Consider the following 17,078-nt stretch of genomic DNA (forward strand, 5'->3'; position numbering starts at 1 on the left):
AATAAGATGCTACCAAGTCTTCCTTAGGCACCAGAGCACGTAGCTGCAGTGGGAGAGGCAGGAGCTGCCCATGTTTATTACCCATCCACTCAAAGGGAACTTCTGCAAGCGCAAGTCAAAGGCACTGTGGTGGATGTGCCAACACGGTCCCTGAGCCCAAAGGGGCAGGCAGCTGGCTGAAGGCTTTCCACAGCAGCCCAGGTCCCCGAAAGACTATAGCTGTATCCCTAGAAGTAGGAACAGTTTAAATCAAAGTAAGCAGCAAGCCATGGGACAAACACTAGACACTTTTATCATTCAAATCAGTTAAGCCATCCAGAAATAAGTGCACATGAACTGGGCAGATGTCCAGAGACGGGCAGTGACAACAGCAAACAGCCTGTGCAGCTTGGGGATCTCCTCCAAAGCTCGACCTCAAACTCATCAGGATAAGAAAAGAAGCAATAAAAAGGCAATTGAAAGATAACCCCAGACCTTCGGCAGCTCTGGCACCACAAGCAGTCAACATTGGTCTGTGTGTTCAGCTTTTCCTAAAACCCATCCCAGCCATGGGAACCTGCTGGTTTCTAGGAACAGCCTTTTCCCAAGCAGCAGTCACCTCTGTGTTCCCAGAGAGCAAGACAGTTCAGCAAATCCCCCACGGGGAAGGGAAAGCTTTTACTGTCTTCAGTAGTTTGTGGTTACCTTCCAGAGCTCAGCCATGAGGACATATGGGAGATGCAAGACCCAGGGCCCATAGCTCTGGCCTTTCTTTACTACAGGTGGTTTCCATTGGTGGTGGTCATACAGGCACAATCCCAGGCTGGAGGCCAAATCCATCTGTACCAGTGATATAGCCTATGGGCAGCTCTGAGCATTTCAGGTCCTTCCCAGCCACTTAGAGCCAAAACTCCCAGCAGGGCTGTGAAACAGCAGGTCAGATTATACTTGACCCCTCCAATGTCAGAAATCACCCTCCACAAGATGGGTAGGAAGAGCAGGGTAAGAGGTTGGTCACAGCCAACAGGACAGGCGTCAGGCATCTCTGCTTGTGAGACAAGCAGGTCTGGGCTATACAGCTGGGGAAAAAGAGGAAAAAAAGAGGAAAGAAAGAGGAAAGATAAAAGCTTCACTACTAACAGCGGAGCTCTCATACTGCTTCTTACCACCACTGGTACTCAATGTTGGATTCCTAAACCTGTATTTTTTTATTCAAAGGCTGGAACTATTACCACCAAAGATAAACACGATACATTAAAAACACTGGTACTCTGCACCTAAGTTTTTCCTCTTGGCTCTTGCAGAAACAAACCTCTTCACAAATAAGCCAGTCTGAAGACAGCAACAGTAAGAGAGCTCCCAGAGCTCATGGCTTCTTTCGGTGTCAGCAATGACAGAGGACTGTAAAGTGCACACACTTGAGCTCCCCAAAGTTCAGCTCAGCCAGAGGAAGCATTCAGGAGAGAGTTAAAGGCAAGCACAAAGAGTCCCCAGACTGACAGTCCATAACAATTTGGGTTCTTCCACCTAGATGCTCAGATTAAGAAGATAATGTCATCAGACACCATGATCTGGTTGTCATCTTGCATGTGGGCCAACGCCACCTTCACCTCATCCTGCGAGAAGGGCTCAGGGTTGTCGTGGTTGATGGACTCCATCATGTTCTTCAGACCCACAGACTGGGCATGGGAAGCCTTGAAAACCTCCAGGAGACGAGCCTTGAACGCCTTCAACCTGGTCAGCAAAGGTGAACATTAACCCTTCGAGATGCACTCACACAAGTCCTTCCCCTTCATTCCCTCAGGGATGCCTCAGCCCTTTCCCATTCCAGAAGCAGCACCCAGCAGGAAAGCCAAGAACAGAGCCAGAAGCACTCAGAACAGATGCATCCCCATCACTGGGCAGCAACTTGGACCCACCAGGTGGGGTGGACCATGCAGAGATAGGTACCTCCTCCAGCCCCTACTCACCTCGGCTCAGCCAGCTCCGGCTTCTTGGCCTCGCCAGCAGCTGAGGCTTCGGGTGTCTTTGGAGCGTGTGCCTGAACTGGAGTAGAAGGAACAGTTACCTTCAACCTGCCTGGAGTCCAAGCACCCAGAGAGCAAAAGCACTTGGCCTTGGGATGAAGTGGGCAATGCCAAACTCCTTCACAACATTGTTACTTCTGCAGCAGTTTGGAAGTGGACATCAAATTAACCAGCAATACCAACTCTCCTGTCCCACATGGCCATGGATGGTTTAAAACAAAGACTCATCTTTATCTGTGGGGCTGCATGGTGCCACACCATGGACCATGAATGACTCCAGGATGGGCAGACGAGCAGGGTAGAAGGCATCAGCACCCTCAAGACCCAAGTGGCACTTGAGAAACCCCAAGGACTCACCTTCTGGCATCTCCTCCTCGGCATCACTGAAATCGTATGGGTCATAGGAGTCCCCCTCTTCCCCTGTGCGTGCCTTCTTTCTCCTGGGTAGGGGAAGAAGATGTCTCTCCTGCACTGGTACTGGAGATCACCCCAACCCAGGTGCAGGCCTGGCACTTGGCCTTGCTGAACTTCATGAGGTTTGCACAGGTATTAAATAGTATTGGTTCCAGCACCGACCCCTGAGAGACACCACTCATTCCTGATGTCCACTGACTGCAACCCATCGGACATGGCCATCCAGCCAGTTCCTTATCAATAAGGATGTCCCTCTGTTACAAACTGGGGGTGATCCACTAGACAGTGGAGTACTTCCCCGAGGCCAGCACTGCCTGCTGCAACATCAGAAGAGGCTGGTGCCCCATGCATGACACCCCTACCCTTACTCTGACTCCTACCTCCTCGTCCTGCGCTCCTCCTTGGGCTGTGACTCCTCATCCTCCTTCTCGGTCTCCGAGTCATCCTCTGCATGCTTTTTGCGCTTCTTCTCCTTCTCCAGCACCTGTGTGGCACAGACGGGACGGACTCACAACCCTTTTCCACTCAAGCTGCTTGTAGGGGACCAACCCCCAAGATCACACTATGGTGGCCTCATCCCAGACTATCACCAGGAAAGGACCTCACCAGCAGCCCACCAAACCCAGCCTTTACAATGACAGTTTCAGGACCCGAAAGAGCCAAGGGACACCTTCCCCCTACCTTTTTGAAGTAGGCAAACTGCACCAGCTCCAAAGCTGCCTCAGCATCCTGCAGATCAACAGTTTTGTTCATCCTGGCCTTGGCATGGGCCGTGGAGAGGCGGATAAGGGTCTCCAGGGTACGAGCTGTGACAGGGGAGGTCTGGGGAGAGACAGAGAGAGGTGTCTCTGCAGGGCTGACCCCACCTCAGCATCCCACTTTACTGAGATGCATCATGTCCAGGGTGGAAAACACCTGTAATGAGAGAGGGGAGCCCGTGCCTCTGTTTCCCTCCTCCTGGTCTGAGGCGGAGCTGCTCTCAGGGCTCACCATGGCGATGTCCGAGTTTATCTGCTCCTGGCTGCGCAGGTGGGCATACTCCTCTGCTATATAGCTCGCTGACTCCTCGGTCAAGACAGGCTTAATCATCTTTGCTACATGGATGTACTTCCTCATGAACTCCATGCTGACAAACTTCTCCCTGCAGGGAATGACCTCCACAGTGAGAATGGGCAAAGGGTGCTTGCGGAAGAGGGCTTCCCACTGTTTATCCTTCACAGGCATCTATGTGTGTGAGGAATTGGCTCCAGATGTTCCCCACCTGCCTGGCATGAGATCAAGCCTAGAGCAGGGCTCCCTTGGTATCCTGAGCGTGTACCTCCCCATGGGCCATCTGAAGCATCTCTGGCACCAGCTACAAGCCACTGCCTGGATACCCAAGCCAAACACATCAATTCACAATGCTGGAAGCCACAAAGTGCTTTAGGGGATGTGGGATGAAGGACTCACTTGCGGCGGTGGGGCCCGTGCAGGAGGTCATTGTATTTCTCGTACACTTGGAGTTCCTGTTCCTCCTCCTGCGCAAAGTCGGGGTCCTCTGTAGCCAGGATTTCCACAGCACTGCCTAGGGGCATGGCTGGAGGGGAGAGTCACAGAGAATGGGCTTTTAGCCTCTGAAGCAGATCCTCTGAATCAGCTTCGAAGAGCCACCAAAAGCAGTGCTCAATAAACCAGGGATGCTGAACCTTAAGAGCTGCCACCACAGGGTGACACCAAGGTGTCGTTCCAGCAAGGAAGGACAGGATTGGGCAGCAAGGAGATTGCAGTCACAAGCAACTCACCATCCCCATCCTGCTCATTGGGTTTGCGGTAGCGGTGCATCCGCAGGACATGGTCCGAGATCTCCCTGTCCTCCTCGGAGTCCATCTGGTCCAGCACAATGAAGAGTAGGTCAAAGCGGGAGAGCAAGGAGTCCTGCAGGCCGATGTTCTCCATAGGTGTCTTGTACTGGTCATACTGCAATAGGACAGTATGAGGTGTTACAGGAGACCTTCATGGATAAGTCTTGACTGTCAGTAAGGCTGGGAGGAGCTCCTCAGGCCAGGCCTTAAAGGATGGATGTCCAGGCAGTTGGACACCACACTAAACCCAGCCTGCTGCAGCAGCAAGACCTCTTTTCCCCATCCTTGAAGGAAAACATGTATTTCTTGTGATCCCAGATCAGACACCAAGACTAGGGCTCATCACCAGGATGAGGGTCCACTTGGCTGCCCTGAGACACACAGGCAGAACTGAGCTGGGGTGACAAACCTCATAAGCCAGTCTCTCCTCCAGGAGAGCCACGAGCAGCAAGAGACCAAATCTACCGCATCGTCACTGCCCCCCTGGATCCCAGTCCCAGCAAGAATCAAGTCACTGGCTTTGGCTGAAACTTTTGGCTTTTACCAACTGTCTCCTCCACCGAGATGGCTCCCAGCATCTTTCCCCATGGAGGGGACCAGCAAATAGCAGCACTCACCCGGCCGTAGACAGGGTTGGCTGCCGCCAGGACACTGCAGCGGGAGTTGAGGCGGGCATGGATGCCAGCCTTGGCGATGGTGACGCGGCCCTGCTCCATCACCTCATGGATGGCTGTGCGGTCAATATCGGACATCTTGTCGAACTCATCAATGCATACCACCCCCCGATCAGCCAGCACCATGGCCCCTGCTTCCAGGCGCCGTTCACCTGGGGTGGAGGAGGAGAAAGAGAGGGTCATCACCATTCAGCAGCCCCGCACATCTCCTGCCCTGCTGTCCCCTCCACCACAGCTCTAACCCTGTGACCAAGCTAAGCCTCAAAGAGCAGCAGCACCCTGCAAGGCTGCCCATCTCCTAAACAACTTGACAGCAGGAGGAGAACACGTAGGATGCAGAGTAAACACATGAGGAAGAAGATGATCCAGGCTGTTGCTAGCCCTCACAGGGAGTGCACCAAGTAGGAGCAGAGAAGGCTACCACTTAACAGAGGGAGAGAAGATACCCCCAAATACAACGAACATTGCCACAAAGCTTCTGGATGGAGCAAGTCCTCCTGCAGCATCGCTACAGTACCGCAGCCATGGATCTAAGAGTCCTTCCCAGGTGTTAACAGCCATCCCTCTGACAGCTCCCTCAGGAACCAGCCCATTCCTCACCGGTTTCTTGGTCTGTGGTGACAGCAGCAGTCAGGCCAACGCCAGAGGAGCCTCTGCCGGTGGTGGCGATGGCGCGGGGCGCGGTGCAGAGCACGTACCGCAGCAGCTGAGACTTGGCAACAGAAGGGTCTCCTGAAACGGAGAAGTTCATGTTTAATAACCACACATTGCCTGGATACCGTGTCCAGCCTGGGGCTGGTGGGGAGGGAAGGGGGCAGAAGGCAGTTTGTTCAGTCTTCAGAAAACAAGACCATCAGATGATCTTCTTGCCTTCTCAATAACCCAGTGGGAGGAAATAGAGAAGATGGTGCTAGAGTTGAAAGGTGCATGGTGATAGGACCAGAGACACTGGGCACAATTTGGAACACAGGAAATCTCAATTGGATGGTAGAAGAAAAAGAGATCTCCTTGATGGTGGTCAAACACTGGGACAGTGGCCCACAGAAGACAGAGGATCCAATCCCTGGAGATGCTCAAAATCAACTGGGCAAGTACCAAAGCAATCTGACGTACCAGTGACACCAGCTCTGCCCTGTGTATGTGAGACCTCCAGAGGTTCCACCTAACCTCAATTCCTCTATGGAACTCCCCCACACCACCATCTGAGGGTGCCTCTGCCTCGCCCTTCCAGACCTATCAGCAAGATGTTGATGTCTCCTCGGATGCGGGTCCCATTCTCCAGGACCTTCTCCACCCCTCCGAGCAGCATGCAGAGAAGGGCCTTCTTGATGTACTCGTGCCCATGGATGCTGGGAGCCAGGGATTTCGCCAGCTGATTAAAGATATCCTAAAGGCAAAAAAGGCAAAGCACGGCCCATCACATGGACTGTAGCAAATAAGAACAAGGAGCAATACTCCACAAGTTCATTTCAGCACAAAAATGGCGCTTATTCCTAATCTTGGAACCATATGAATGAAAATTACTTAGAAAGGAGAAGACCACTGGCCAGTTTTGTTTCAATGGGACTCTGAAGCTCTAGAGCATCCTGTCACAGTCACCCAAGCAAGCACTGGAAGCAGCAACCCCTGTGAAAGCAAGGCTCTCTCCTCTCCATGATACAAAGCAAACGTCTGCGCATAGGGCCAGGCTGGAGCAGACTTCCTTATCTCATTCTGGTTTGGGGTCTGAAGAGGAAAAGAGAGAGGTGTTTCTCCTACAGAGGAAATTCCCTGGCAACAAGCTGACGGGGTCAGGACAGCACAACACAGACCAATCTCTGTCTCAACAGCTACGCACAGCAGTGCTACCCGCAGGCAGCAAGGATACTCTGTTAACAGAACAGAAGCAACAAGAAAACAACTCCAGGACCTGATCAAAGCCTAAGCAGAAACTGCAAAGAAAGTGAGTGGAAAATCCAGCAACATTGCTAACAGGGTTGAAGAGTTACTTGCAACCCAGTAAGGCATCTCCTCAGCCACATGCCAAGACTTAAAGCTGCTAACTGAAACCCCATGCTCCAATACAAGCCTGCCTTCTAGATGTAAGGCTTAAATACCTTGGAGTGACTCTTGCTGAATCTCTTGATCTTGGCCACATCAGAGGCAGAGTAGAGAGGCCGGACATCTTTGTTCATCTGCTTCACATGGCAGGCAATGAGGATAGTCCTGGAGAAGGGACACAGCCATGATCAGGTCTGCAAACCCCACAGAGCCTATGGGTCACAGTAACAACACAGCAGGAACTTCCACAGGGCCATCATTTACTCTGGGAAGTCCTGGAGGAAGCTGGAAAGTTTCAAGAGCTGTAGCCCACTGCATCAGGCCATCAATGAAACATCTTTAAAAGCATCCAAACCCCTCTGCATACAGCTGGAGCTCACAGCTACATACTGATGCTAGGAAGCAAACCACTGCCAAGTGATTTAAGCCAATGTCTGGCCCAGCTCTGTGATGGCCACCCACCTGTGCTAGATCTCAGCTTCCAGGGATGTGACCCAACTAGAAAGGGTGGGAGGGCTGAGGCCGAGACAGACAAAGGCTCACCTGAAAGTCCCTGATGTGTAACCCCCTTTCTTTCCTGGCAGGCAGCGGTATGTCCCCACCACCTGGACACGGTCTCCAGGTTTCACCTTGTCCACCAGGTCATCATCCAGAACAACATCCACTGAGCGCGGCAGCTGACCTGCGGGTGCCTTCTCAGGCATCTCCTGGATGGTGATGGTCTGATGGTCCTTGTAGACCGAGAGGCCAAACTCGGTCTCCAGGGGGTTATTCTCTTCATCCTAGAGGAGGAATCCGAATAAAGAGACTAGGACCAGTTTTCAGTAACACATCCAGCCTTGAGACATCCAACGATGGGGACAAAGCTCAGGTTAACCTTCCTCCATTCCCAAACACACAGCAAATCCTCCACCCAAGGTGCATACACCCTCCAGGACAGCACAGGCATGCCCATACTGACCTGGGTCCCAAGAACCACAAGTCTGGCTGACAACCCCCAAGAAGCCATGCGACAGCAGAATGATGATCATAAGTAACACTGAACTAGTGGGATTGGTGGCCTTGTGTTCAGTGGAGGTTCTTCACCTGTTCCTAGTAGCTCTCTGGGACTTTCACACATTTGATGTTGTTGGCAGAGGGAGAAGGGATGCACAAGGATTTGAGCCCTGGGCTCAGAGCTGACGCATTCTCTGTCCCAGAGAAGCTGATGCTCCCCACAAGGCTACTTCACCTTACCTTCGTAGGGTAGATGGAGCTGGATGGGAAAGCATCCAGGGAGGTCATGTCCGTGTATCGGCGCTCAATAGTCTTCTTGGTAGCTGGGCAATAATGGACACTCCGGACAATCTTTGGACGAACCAGAGAGCCTGAGGTTGGGAGAATGAGGAGTTAGAGGCAGGGATACCCCAGCCCTCTGCCTGCAGACAGTCCCCAACACTGAACTGCCAACCACGGCCAGCACCTGCTTGAGCCCAACCACCACCCCAACACTCAAGACCTCCTGCCAAGCCCCCTGTTCCCTTCACTCAGGTTGCCAGGGTGCATCCCAGCTCTTAGTGGTCTCCAGCCCCTCCACAGTGAACACCAGGACCCAGAACCCCCAAAGCCCCTGGGTCTCCCCCGGTCTCACATTTGGTCACGATGCCCTCCACACAGACAATGCAGCTAAGGAAACAGGCTGTCAGCGTCCGCGGCGACACGTGCTTGGAGCCGAAGCTGCCCTCCAGCCCGATGTAGAAGTCTTCGAACTGCTTGGCATAGGTGGCATCAACAGAGGCAACAAAATCCTTTAAGGCACGCTGGAAAGCTACCAGCTCCCCAAAGGCATTGTTCAAGAGCCTGCAAGAGGGAGGCAACGATGCAGACTGATCAGCCCCTTCTGCTGCCCTCCTTAACGCTTATCCCATGCCTCCATGTGCTCCAAAAGTTTAAAGGAGCACGAGGTCAAAAAACCCAAAGGCCATTATAGCTCCGTGTCAGATCTGCTGCCACCAACAGCCAGGAGCTGAACAAACCCAACCACATATGAAAAATCTCACGTGTTCCCAAGCACACTGGCAAGCCTGCTCCAAAATATCCCCAAGCATCCTAACAAAGGAGATGACTGATGTCATACAATCAACCCCAAGTTACTGCAAAAGATGAGTGCCGAGTCACGGGTTTGCAAGCTTGGAAGGGAAGGGGGTTAAGAGCAGGTCCACCTTTTACATGAGACCTGGTGCACAGGGCAGGGTTTGGCCCCTCCTTGACACAAAAGACCTGCAACACCAGGGCTCGATCTCTGAAAGTGTGCCTGGGGCAGGGTGCTGAAGGGAAGCCCAGTGCCCCACACCAACCGGTTGGCCCTCTTCTCGTTCTTCCGGCGCAGGTCGTTGATGCTGACAAGGAGGCGGTACTGGTTGTCGCTGATCATTTCCCGGACCTTGCTGGAGTAAATCCCTTGGTCTTCCTGCAAGAGGGGTGGGGGGAGACACCCAAGAAGCAACACACTTTGCATCACCGCCTGTCAGAGACACACACACCCCTCCCAGGAGCCGATTCCTACGGAGCGCGATTCGCTTTAGCCCCACGGAACAAACCGGGGGGGGGGGGGGGAAAGGAGCATAGGGCCCAGATGCTCCCGAGCCCCGGGGAACAGGGGGAACTCCCGGCGCAGCCGCGCTCCCGGGCTCACCTCATCGTCCAGGAAATCGAGGTAGTCGCGCTGCGCTTCCCGCAGCTCCGCGTCCTCCAGCACGCCCGGCGCCGCTGCCATGCTGCCGACCGCTCCGGGACGCCGGGGGCGGAAGCCGGAGAGGAGCCGGGAGGAGCCGGGGAGAGCCGGGGGGAGCCGGGGGGAGCCGAGGGGAGCCGAGGGCAGCCGGACCGGCCACAGCAGCGCCCGCGACCCCGTTAACGTGACCCGAGTCCCCGGCGCAGCCGCCGCACTCCCAGTTGGCGCCAAACACAGGAGCCTTTCCCGCCACACAACTGGAGTTCCACCCCCCCTCCCGCCCTGCGGAGCTTCTCATTGGCCATCGCAACCCAGAGCCAGCCAATGGGGCAGCGATAGGGTTGGCGTGAATGACGCGCAGGAGAGCCAACCTATCAGTGCGCGGAGGGGCGGGGCTAGCGGGAGGTAGGAGGGGTGGATCCGAACTTCATGCGCTGGCGCTGGAAGGGGCCGGCGCAGGGAGCGCGGGCGGGATCGGAGCTGTGGGCCCCGAGGGGGCGGTCCGGTCCGGTCCGGTCCGGTCCGATCCGATCCGATCCGATCCGATCCGATCCGATCCGACCCGATCCGATCCGGTCCGGTCCGGTCCGGTCCCCAGCTCCCACCCTTGGACGTCACCAGCCGGCTGAAAATAACCATTTCGTTAAAAAACAACAACGAAAGTTAAAATATCCCCCTCCCCCACCCTTTTTAATTTTCCTATTATATTTTCCTATTTCCCACTCTGTCCAGGCGCGTGTCAGGCAATGCTCGGAATACTGCCTTCAGGTTTGGTACCCGCTGTAGTGAAAAGATGCGGCCATGCCGCATATGCAGAGGGTCCAGAGAAGGGCTGCAAAGATGATCCAAGTACTGGGCAGCCGTGTGAGTTAAGGCTGAGACAGCAGGGCTTGTTCAGCCTAGAGGCAAGAAGGCTCAGGGGAGACCTTATCCTCATGTCCCAGTATTTAAAGGGTGTCTACAAGGAGGATGGAGGCTCCCTTTTTACCAGGAGTTGATGGAAAAGAAGAGGGGTGATGGGCACAAGTGAATTCTGGGGAGATTCCAAATGGAGAATTTTTCACAACGAGAGCAATCAGCCACTGGAATAATCTCCTCAGGGAAGTAGGCTTTTTTCAGTGATATCCAGTGATAGGACAAGGGGCAATGGGTGTAAACTGGAACATAGGAAGTTCCACGTTAACATCAGGAAGAACTTCTTTACTGTAAGAGTGACAGAGCACTGGAACAGGTTGCCCAGGGGGGTTGTGGAGTCTCCTACACTGGAGATATTCAAGGCCCGCCTGGACAAGTTCCTGTGTGATGTACTGTAGGCTACCCTGCTCTTGCAGGGGGGTTGGACTAGATGATCTTTTTAGGTCCCTTCCAACCCTTGGGATTCTGTGATTCTGTGATTCTGTAGTGGACTGCCCATCATTGGACACTGTTAAGCTTTGGCTGGACAGGGTTTTGGGCCATCCGGTCGAGGTCACGCTTTACCTTGAGAAGCTGGACCAGATGATCCCTGAGGTCCCTTCCAACCTGGGATTCTCGGATTGATTCTATATTGCATTTGGGGAGCCCCTTTCTGTGTGTTTTTACCCCAAAGCATACAGGCTGGGTGTCACTTTTTTATGTGAGCCAGTGCAAGCCCATGAATTTGGGGCTGAAGATACAAAAGCAGCAGGTCCTGTGGTGTTTGCAATAAAAAAGAGGATTTGGGATGTGTCTTCGGAGAGATGATACAGGCCCAAATCAAAGGAAAGCAGAGACAGCAATGGTGTCTGGGAAACAGCTGCTCCCCCTTAAAAAGGATTTTGGTGTTCCTTAAAAACATTTCTCTAAACCTTGCTTAAAAATAGAAAAAAATAAACCTCTAGAGAAAGCTTTTGTTTTGCTGCTTTTGCTTGTTGGTTTGGAGACTTTTTAATCTCCCAGATTGTTCTGCTGGCACCAGAGATGATCCCTGCAGCCAGAACAGGCTCTGCGCTCTCAGCAGCACCCATTCAACTTCAGAAGTCCCTCAAATCCCCCCCCCCTTCCCCTGATTTTCTGGAGATTTCCCATTTTCATTGCAGCTGGCACAAGTGGGAGCAGAACGAGGAGGAGTGAATGGAGAAAGGCTTTGGTGTGCCCATGCCACACTCACTGGGGTTGTGACAAGATACTTAACTTGGCACACCAGCTGTAAGGGTATAAATCATAGAATCACAGCCTGGTTCAGGTTGGAAGAGACCTTAAAGCTCATCCAGTTCAAGCCCCCTGCCACAGGCAGGGACACCTTCCACCAGACCAGGTTGCTCCGAGCCCTGTCCAGCCTGGCCTTGAACACTGCCAGGGATGGGGCAGCCACAGCTTCTCTGGGCACCCTGTGCCAGGGCCTCAGCACCCTCACAGGGAAGAACTTCTGCCTCAGATCTCATCTCAGTCTCCCCTCTGTCAGGTTAAAGCCATTCCCCCTTGGCCTGTCCCTGCAGGCCCTTGTCAAAAGTCCCTCTCCTGCTTTTTTGTTGGCCCCTTTGGGCACTGGAAGGATAAACTGGCTGGAGGAATCAGTCTTCGTGAGTTCCAAAAGGAAATGTAATGTATCCTATATAAATTGTCAGAACCCACCATGAGACTTCAACTCTGAAACATTTTTCCTCTCTCTGCAGTAGACAGACTATTAAATCTAGCAATGAACACAGTCTACATGCTTTATGGCATATGAAATATAGATGGAAGAAAAACGGGTTTTGGAAAAATAAAATATGGATGCAAAGTGACCTGTGAGTGCAGCTGGCAGTGCACGGAGTGGTACCAGGGCGGGATTCAGGCACATAGATCTGACCTATATTTAGTCGGTCAGAATGAATCCCAGCCCATAAAGACACTATAAATCGCTGCAGTGCTCCTCCTGACAAAGAGAGTGAGCTCTGTGTGAGGAGAGCTGGCAGGGACCCATTGCTCCTGACTGCAAGGTAACAAGAGTTAGGGATAAAAATAGCTGCCTGTTGTTATTCATGTCAGCACCCTATAGCAACTGCTGCTGTGCTGTGGCTCTTGTCTGAATAATTAATTGGAGCAGGTCAGGACAGGGAGGACAGAGCTATGGAGAGCTGGGCTTGTTCAGCCTGGAGAAGAGAAGGCTCCTTAAGGGGAGACCTTAGAGCAGCTCCAGTGCCTGAAGGGGCTACAAGAAAGCTGGAGAGGGGCTTTAGATAAGGGCCTGTAGGGACAGGACGAGGGGGAATGGCTTTAACCTGACAGAGGGGAGGCTGAGATGAGCTCTTAGGCAGAAGTTCTTCCCTGTGAGGGTGGTGAGGTCCTGGCACAGGGTGTCCAGAGAAGCTGTGGCTGCCCCATCGCTGGCAGTGCTCAACGCCAGGCTGGATAGGGCTTGGAGCAACCTGGTCTGGTGGAAGGTGTCCCTGCCTGTTGCAGGGGTGTTGGAACTGGGTGAGCTCTAATGTCCCTTCCAACCCGAACCATTCCATGATTCTGTGAGAGAGATGGAGAACGCCAGGACAACAGTGACAAGGTGGACTCCTTCCCTGCCCCTTGGGTCTCCCTAGGAGGCTGCCCAAGATCTCCAGGCATTCACTTCCTGCCACATCCCAGTGCTTGGAGGTTGCAGCGCAGGTTCACAGAGTCATTTAGCACCTTCTATGCACTGGAAAAACACACGGGTGAATTAAGCATCTAAATACACAGCGGGCTGCAGAGCCCACGGAGAAATAGGAGAATTACAGGTGAACACAGGAGTAATTTCCAGCGGTGAACTGCGCTGCAGGGTGCTGGCCGTAACACCCCAGGTCCTCACAGGGTGCATTTTCTCCTCCATTCCTCACGTCTCTGTGTGTCAGCATCTGCGTGTGTGCTTGGTATCTGAGATCCCTTTGTGGGTACCCTGTGATCCCTCCAAGGCTGTTTTATTGTGGGCTTTTCCCCTTAGTTCAACTAAAAGTCACTCTTCAAGCCACAGCTGAATGCTCAAGTTGCCATCCATCAGCTTTCCTGTATGCTCAGCAACCTCATCTCACCCACGCAGGGCAGAGGAGAGGCTTGTGGCTCATTTGCAGCTCCAAAAATGGGGGGAGAGTACCTCAAATTCCATGGAGGGTCACCTTATCATCCAGCAACGCATTGGAGTTGAGGTTTCCAATATATCTGTAATAAGATGGAAAGATAATAACATGGAATGAGATGTTTTGAATGAAAAAATGTCACTTTTTATAATTGACACAATGTGGAGAAGCAAGACTCGACTATGGGATGTTTATATTAGTTTTTCAAGGGATAAAAGAGTTTGTCCTTGCTGGTGTCTCCTGCAGCTGCAGTTGCAGGAACTGAACCCCAGCCAAGGAATACACTCTCGCAAGAGGAGAGTTGTCCTGACTCTCACCACTTCAGGACCACATGTGGAAGACATAGAATTTAATGCTGGGGGAACCTTCTTTAATCCTTTAATCTGACCTTTTCCCTAACATAGGCTGGAGCATTTCACCCGATCGCATCTGCACCCAGCATGGGCATTTCTGACGTCGTTTTCGTCAAGTATTTGCTGTTCCCAGGCACTCTGGTAAATCTTTAAACTGATCTAGTTGTGGAGAATTAAAACACAGAAAACAGCCGTCAGTGTGTATGAGTGGAATTTCTTCACATAAATGCATGGGGAGCTGCTTTAATCTCATCAGGAGAGCACAGGGAAGTGGGTAAGAAGTTCATACTCTGACCTTCAGAGTGTTAGGATGGATTGTGGCCACTTCCTTGATTCCCAGAGCAGGAGCCCGGCACACAGAGATCTGCCTTCCCTCCCAGATGCTGCTCACACAGCGATGGGAGCATGGATTCTTCCTGTGGTCCTGCTTCTGATGCACAGCTTCCCCAGATCCCACGGGTAATTCATTCTCTTCCCCTACTGCGGGGAAGAAAAACACAGCAATTAATTAAAACCACAGCAAACCCACACAGGCCGTGCTCCCAGGCATAATGAAGAATGAATTCCCCCGGCAAACAAAACTGGAGGAGTGGCTCAATCAACAAAGCTCTGGAGAGCGCTGCTGGGAGCGTGGCTCCACAATGGGGCAACCCAGCGTTCCCAGGGAAGCCTGAAGGGCCCACATACAGAACGCCTGAGGTCTGGTGATGCTATTTCAGTCTGCTCATCTGCTCTTGTGAGCTCTGGCTGTTACTAAAGGCAGTGACAGCTAGTTCCCTTTTTAGCAATTTTTCCCCTCTTTTTCTCCACCTCCAAGCCTGGAAATGACCCATCTGTATGCAGAGCATCATCACTGCTGCATCAGGATCTGTAGGATCTGCTTTCAGCCACAGGGCAGGATTCACTGGTCATTTCAGCGAGTGATGTCCAGCTTTGGAAGACGGGAAGCTGCAGCAATTTGTGTAAGCCACATTAGCAATCACCATCTGACCATCACGATGGGCCCCCTGCCCCATGCAAACAACAAAGAGGCTGGGAAGTCCTAACCCCAAATTGCCACATACCCCTTGTGCAACATGGGGGAAGTGGCGGAAGGTGGCAAATTCAGCTGTGTCAAGTGCTTCTCTGTGATTGCAAGAGCCGGACTTGGTAAGGGCTTTCAGGGATGTTTCTCTTCTGATTATTAGGTATATAAAGCATATAAGCAGGATTCAACACAATTGCAAAGGACTAAAGTAACCCAGCACCCTGACGGTCACCAGTGTGTGTCATTATGGAGGAAGATAAAAAACCCCAGCCTGCATCAAAGTTAGGGATCACAAAGAACTTTCCCTCCTGAGCCCTGTTAGCTGGAGATACTGTTCTGAACCAAGAAGGTCTATATCTTCTCTAAACCTGATATTTTTAATGCCATACTCAGTGTTATTCAGCTGCACAATCTTTGCTAGAACTTGCCAAACCATGAGCATCAGTTCTTGTGCAACAGAAAGGAGTTCAATTGTCACCAATACATTATGCAGAAAAATTCTCATTTCACCCAATTATGATAACAACACATCAATATTCTTTATTACAAGCAAATACAGGGGAAAGGCAACGTGTCCTACTGTCTGTACCCTGTATTGGTGTTTTGAATCTCAGTTGTCTTCAGCGCGAAGCTGTGTGTCCCTCCTGAGCAGCACCATGTGGACACTGTGTGTTTGAATTCATCTTGGTGAGGAGAGACACCAGTGCCCAAAATGAGCTTGACTTTTGGGGTGATAATTCAAAGCACCCAAAATAAGAGGATGGCTGATTTGCAGCCTGGAAGAATAGGCCTTGTGTTGCATGTCCTTCATGGGCTGCAGGGGGATATCTGCACAACTGTGGACCTCCACAGGCTGTGGGGCACAATCTGTCCCACCGTGGGCTGCACCACAGGCTGCAGGGGAATCTCTGCTCTGGTGCCTGGAGCAGCTTCTCCCCTCCTTCTGCACTGACCCTTATGTCTGCAGGGCTGCAACTGTCACATGTTCTTACTCATTTCTTCCAGCTGCTGTTACGCAGCATAATTTTGTTCCCCTTCTTAACATGTTATCCCAGAGGTGCTCCCAGCATCACTGATGGGCTCAGCCTTGGCCAGTGGTGGGTCTGCCTTGGAGCCAGCTGCATGGGCTCTGTCAGCATGGGGGAAGCTTCTGGCAGCATCTCATAGAAGCCACTCCTGTAGCACCCCTGGTACCAAAACCTTGCCACTCAAACCCAATACACCTTTAGAGTTCCCTTCCAACACAAGCCATTCTGTGATTCTCTGGTGTATATTTTGTGGGGAATTAAAGCATGCAGGATATGATTGGGGGCACAAAGCCTGCTTGGATTATATCAGATGACTGTAAAGTGTAGGGAGAGCCTAGCCTGGTACAACCTAGTCTTAACTGCCTGCTGGGAGTAAACACAACCACACCTGGCTTTTGCCTTGAAGAGAACTGGGTGATTCATTTCAGTGTGTAAAACGTCAAAGATAGGGAGTAACAGGCACTGCAGAGCAGAAGGATAGGTCTGAGATTAACTATAGGGTACAGTTTGGAAGGTACAGGTCACCTAAGAGCAGGTCATAAACCCAGTGATCAGAAAGGTCTCACCGTACAGCAGCCACCAAGCTTGGTGTGCAGAACAAGCTCTCAGCACCTACTCAAGAGAGCAGTTATCCCATACCCTTTGGCTTTCTCCAGCATGCCCTGGGACATGCCATGAAGATACATGTGGGAAAAACCTTTCATAGGAGCAAAACAGAAGGGCAGGCAACCCAGCAGTGTTGCAATGGGCATATTGCAGCAGGGATGTCCCACCCCACCATCTCCTTCTGCTTGGGTTGTATTTTTCTTTCCCACCTTGTCTCCAGCCTTGCCATGGCCATCACCAGCACACAGCTTCTCTAATGTGAGTCATTTCTCCAATATGAACAGTGATGGTAAGAGGGGTGGAAGAGGAAAAGCCATGCCCTGACCTCCA

At 52.2% G+C, this 17,078-nt stretch overlaps 1 protein-coding gene and 1 long non-coding RNA gene across 2 annotated transcripts; both read right to left on the minus strand.

Annotated features, from left to right (window-relative positions):
- Positions 1 to 267: 267 nt before the first annotated feature.
- MCM3 (minichromosome maintenance complex component 3) lies at positions 268 to 9,945 on the minus strand. Its single transcript, XM_065681841.1, has 17 exons — positions 9,650 to 9,945; positions 9,312 to 9,424; positions 8,606 to 8,814; positions 8,212 to 8,342; positions 7,519 to 7,757; positions 7,032 to 7,140; positions 6,169 to 6,322; positions 5,536 to 5,667; positions 4,879 to 5,087; positions 4,202 to 4,376; positions 3,870 to 3,996; positions 3,411 to 3,561; positions 3,102 to 3,242; positions 2,801 to 2,904; positions 2,364 to 2,446; positions 1,950 to 2,025; positions 268 to 1,713 (listed from the first exon to the last, which is right to left on the minus strand). Exons 1-17 carry the CDS (start codon positions 9,728 to 9,730, stop codon positions 1,515 to 1,517), a joined length of 2,433 nt encoding a protein of 810 aa, XP_065537913.1. The 5' UTR covers positions 9,731 to 9,945; the 3' UTR covers positions 268 to 1,514.
- A 3,299-nt stretch (positions 9,946 to 13,244) lies between these two features.
- LOC136014468 (uncharacterized) lies at positions 13,245 to 14,617 on the minus strand. The gene is made up of 3 exons (XR_010612725.1): positions 14,383 to 14,617; positions 14,123 to 14,246; positions 13,245 to 13,816 (listed from the first exon to the last, which is right to left on the minus strand). It is a non-coding gene; the product is annotated as an uncharacterized LOC136014468 (long non-coding RNA).
- Positions 14,618 to 17,078: the final 2,461 nt, after the last annotated feature.

The sequence above is a fragment of the Lathamus discolor genome, chromosome 5 (assembly GCF_037157495.1).
Source record: "Lathamus discolor isolate bLatDis1 chromosome 5, bLatDis1.hap1, whole genome shotgun sequence".
Taxonomy (NCBI): domain Eukaryota; kingdom Metazoa; phylum Chordata; class Aves; order Psittaciformes; family Psittacidae; genus Lathamus; species Lathamus discolor.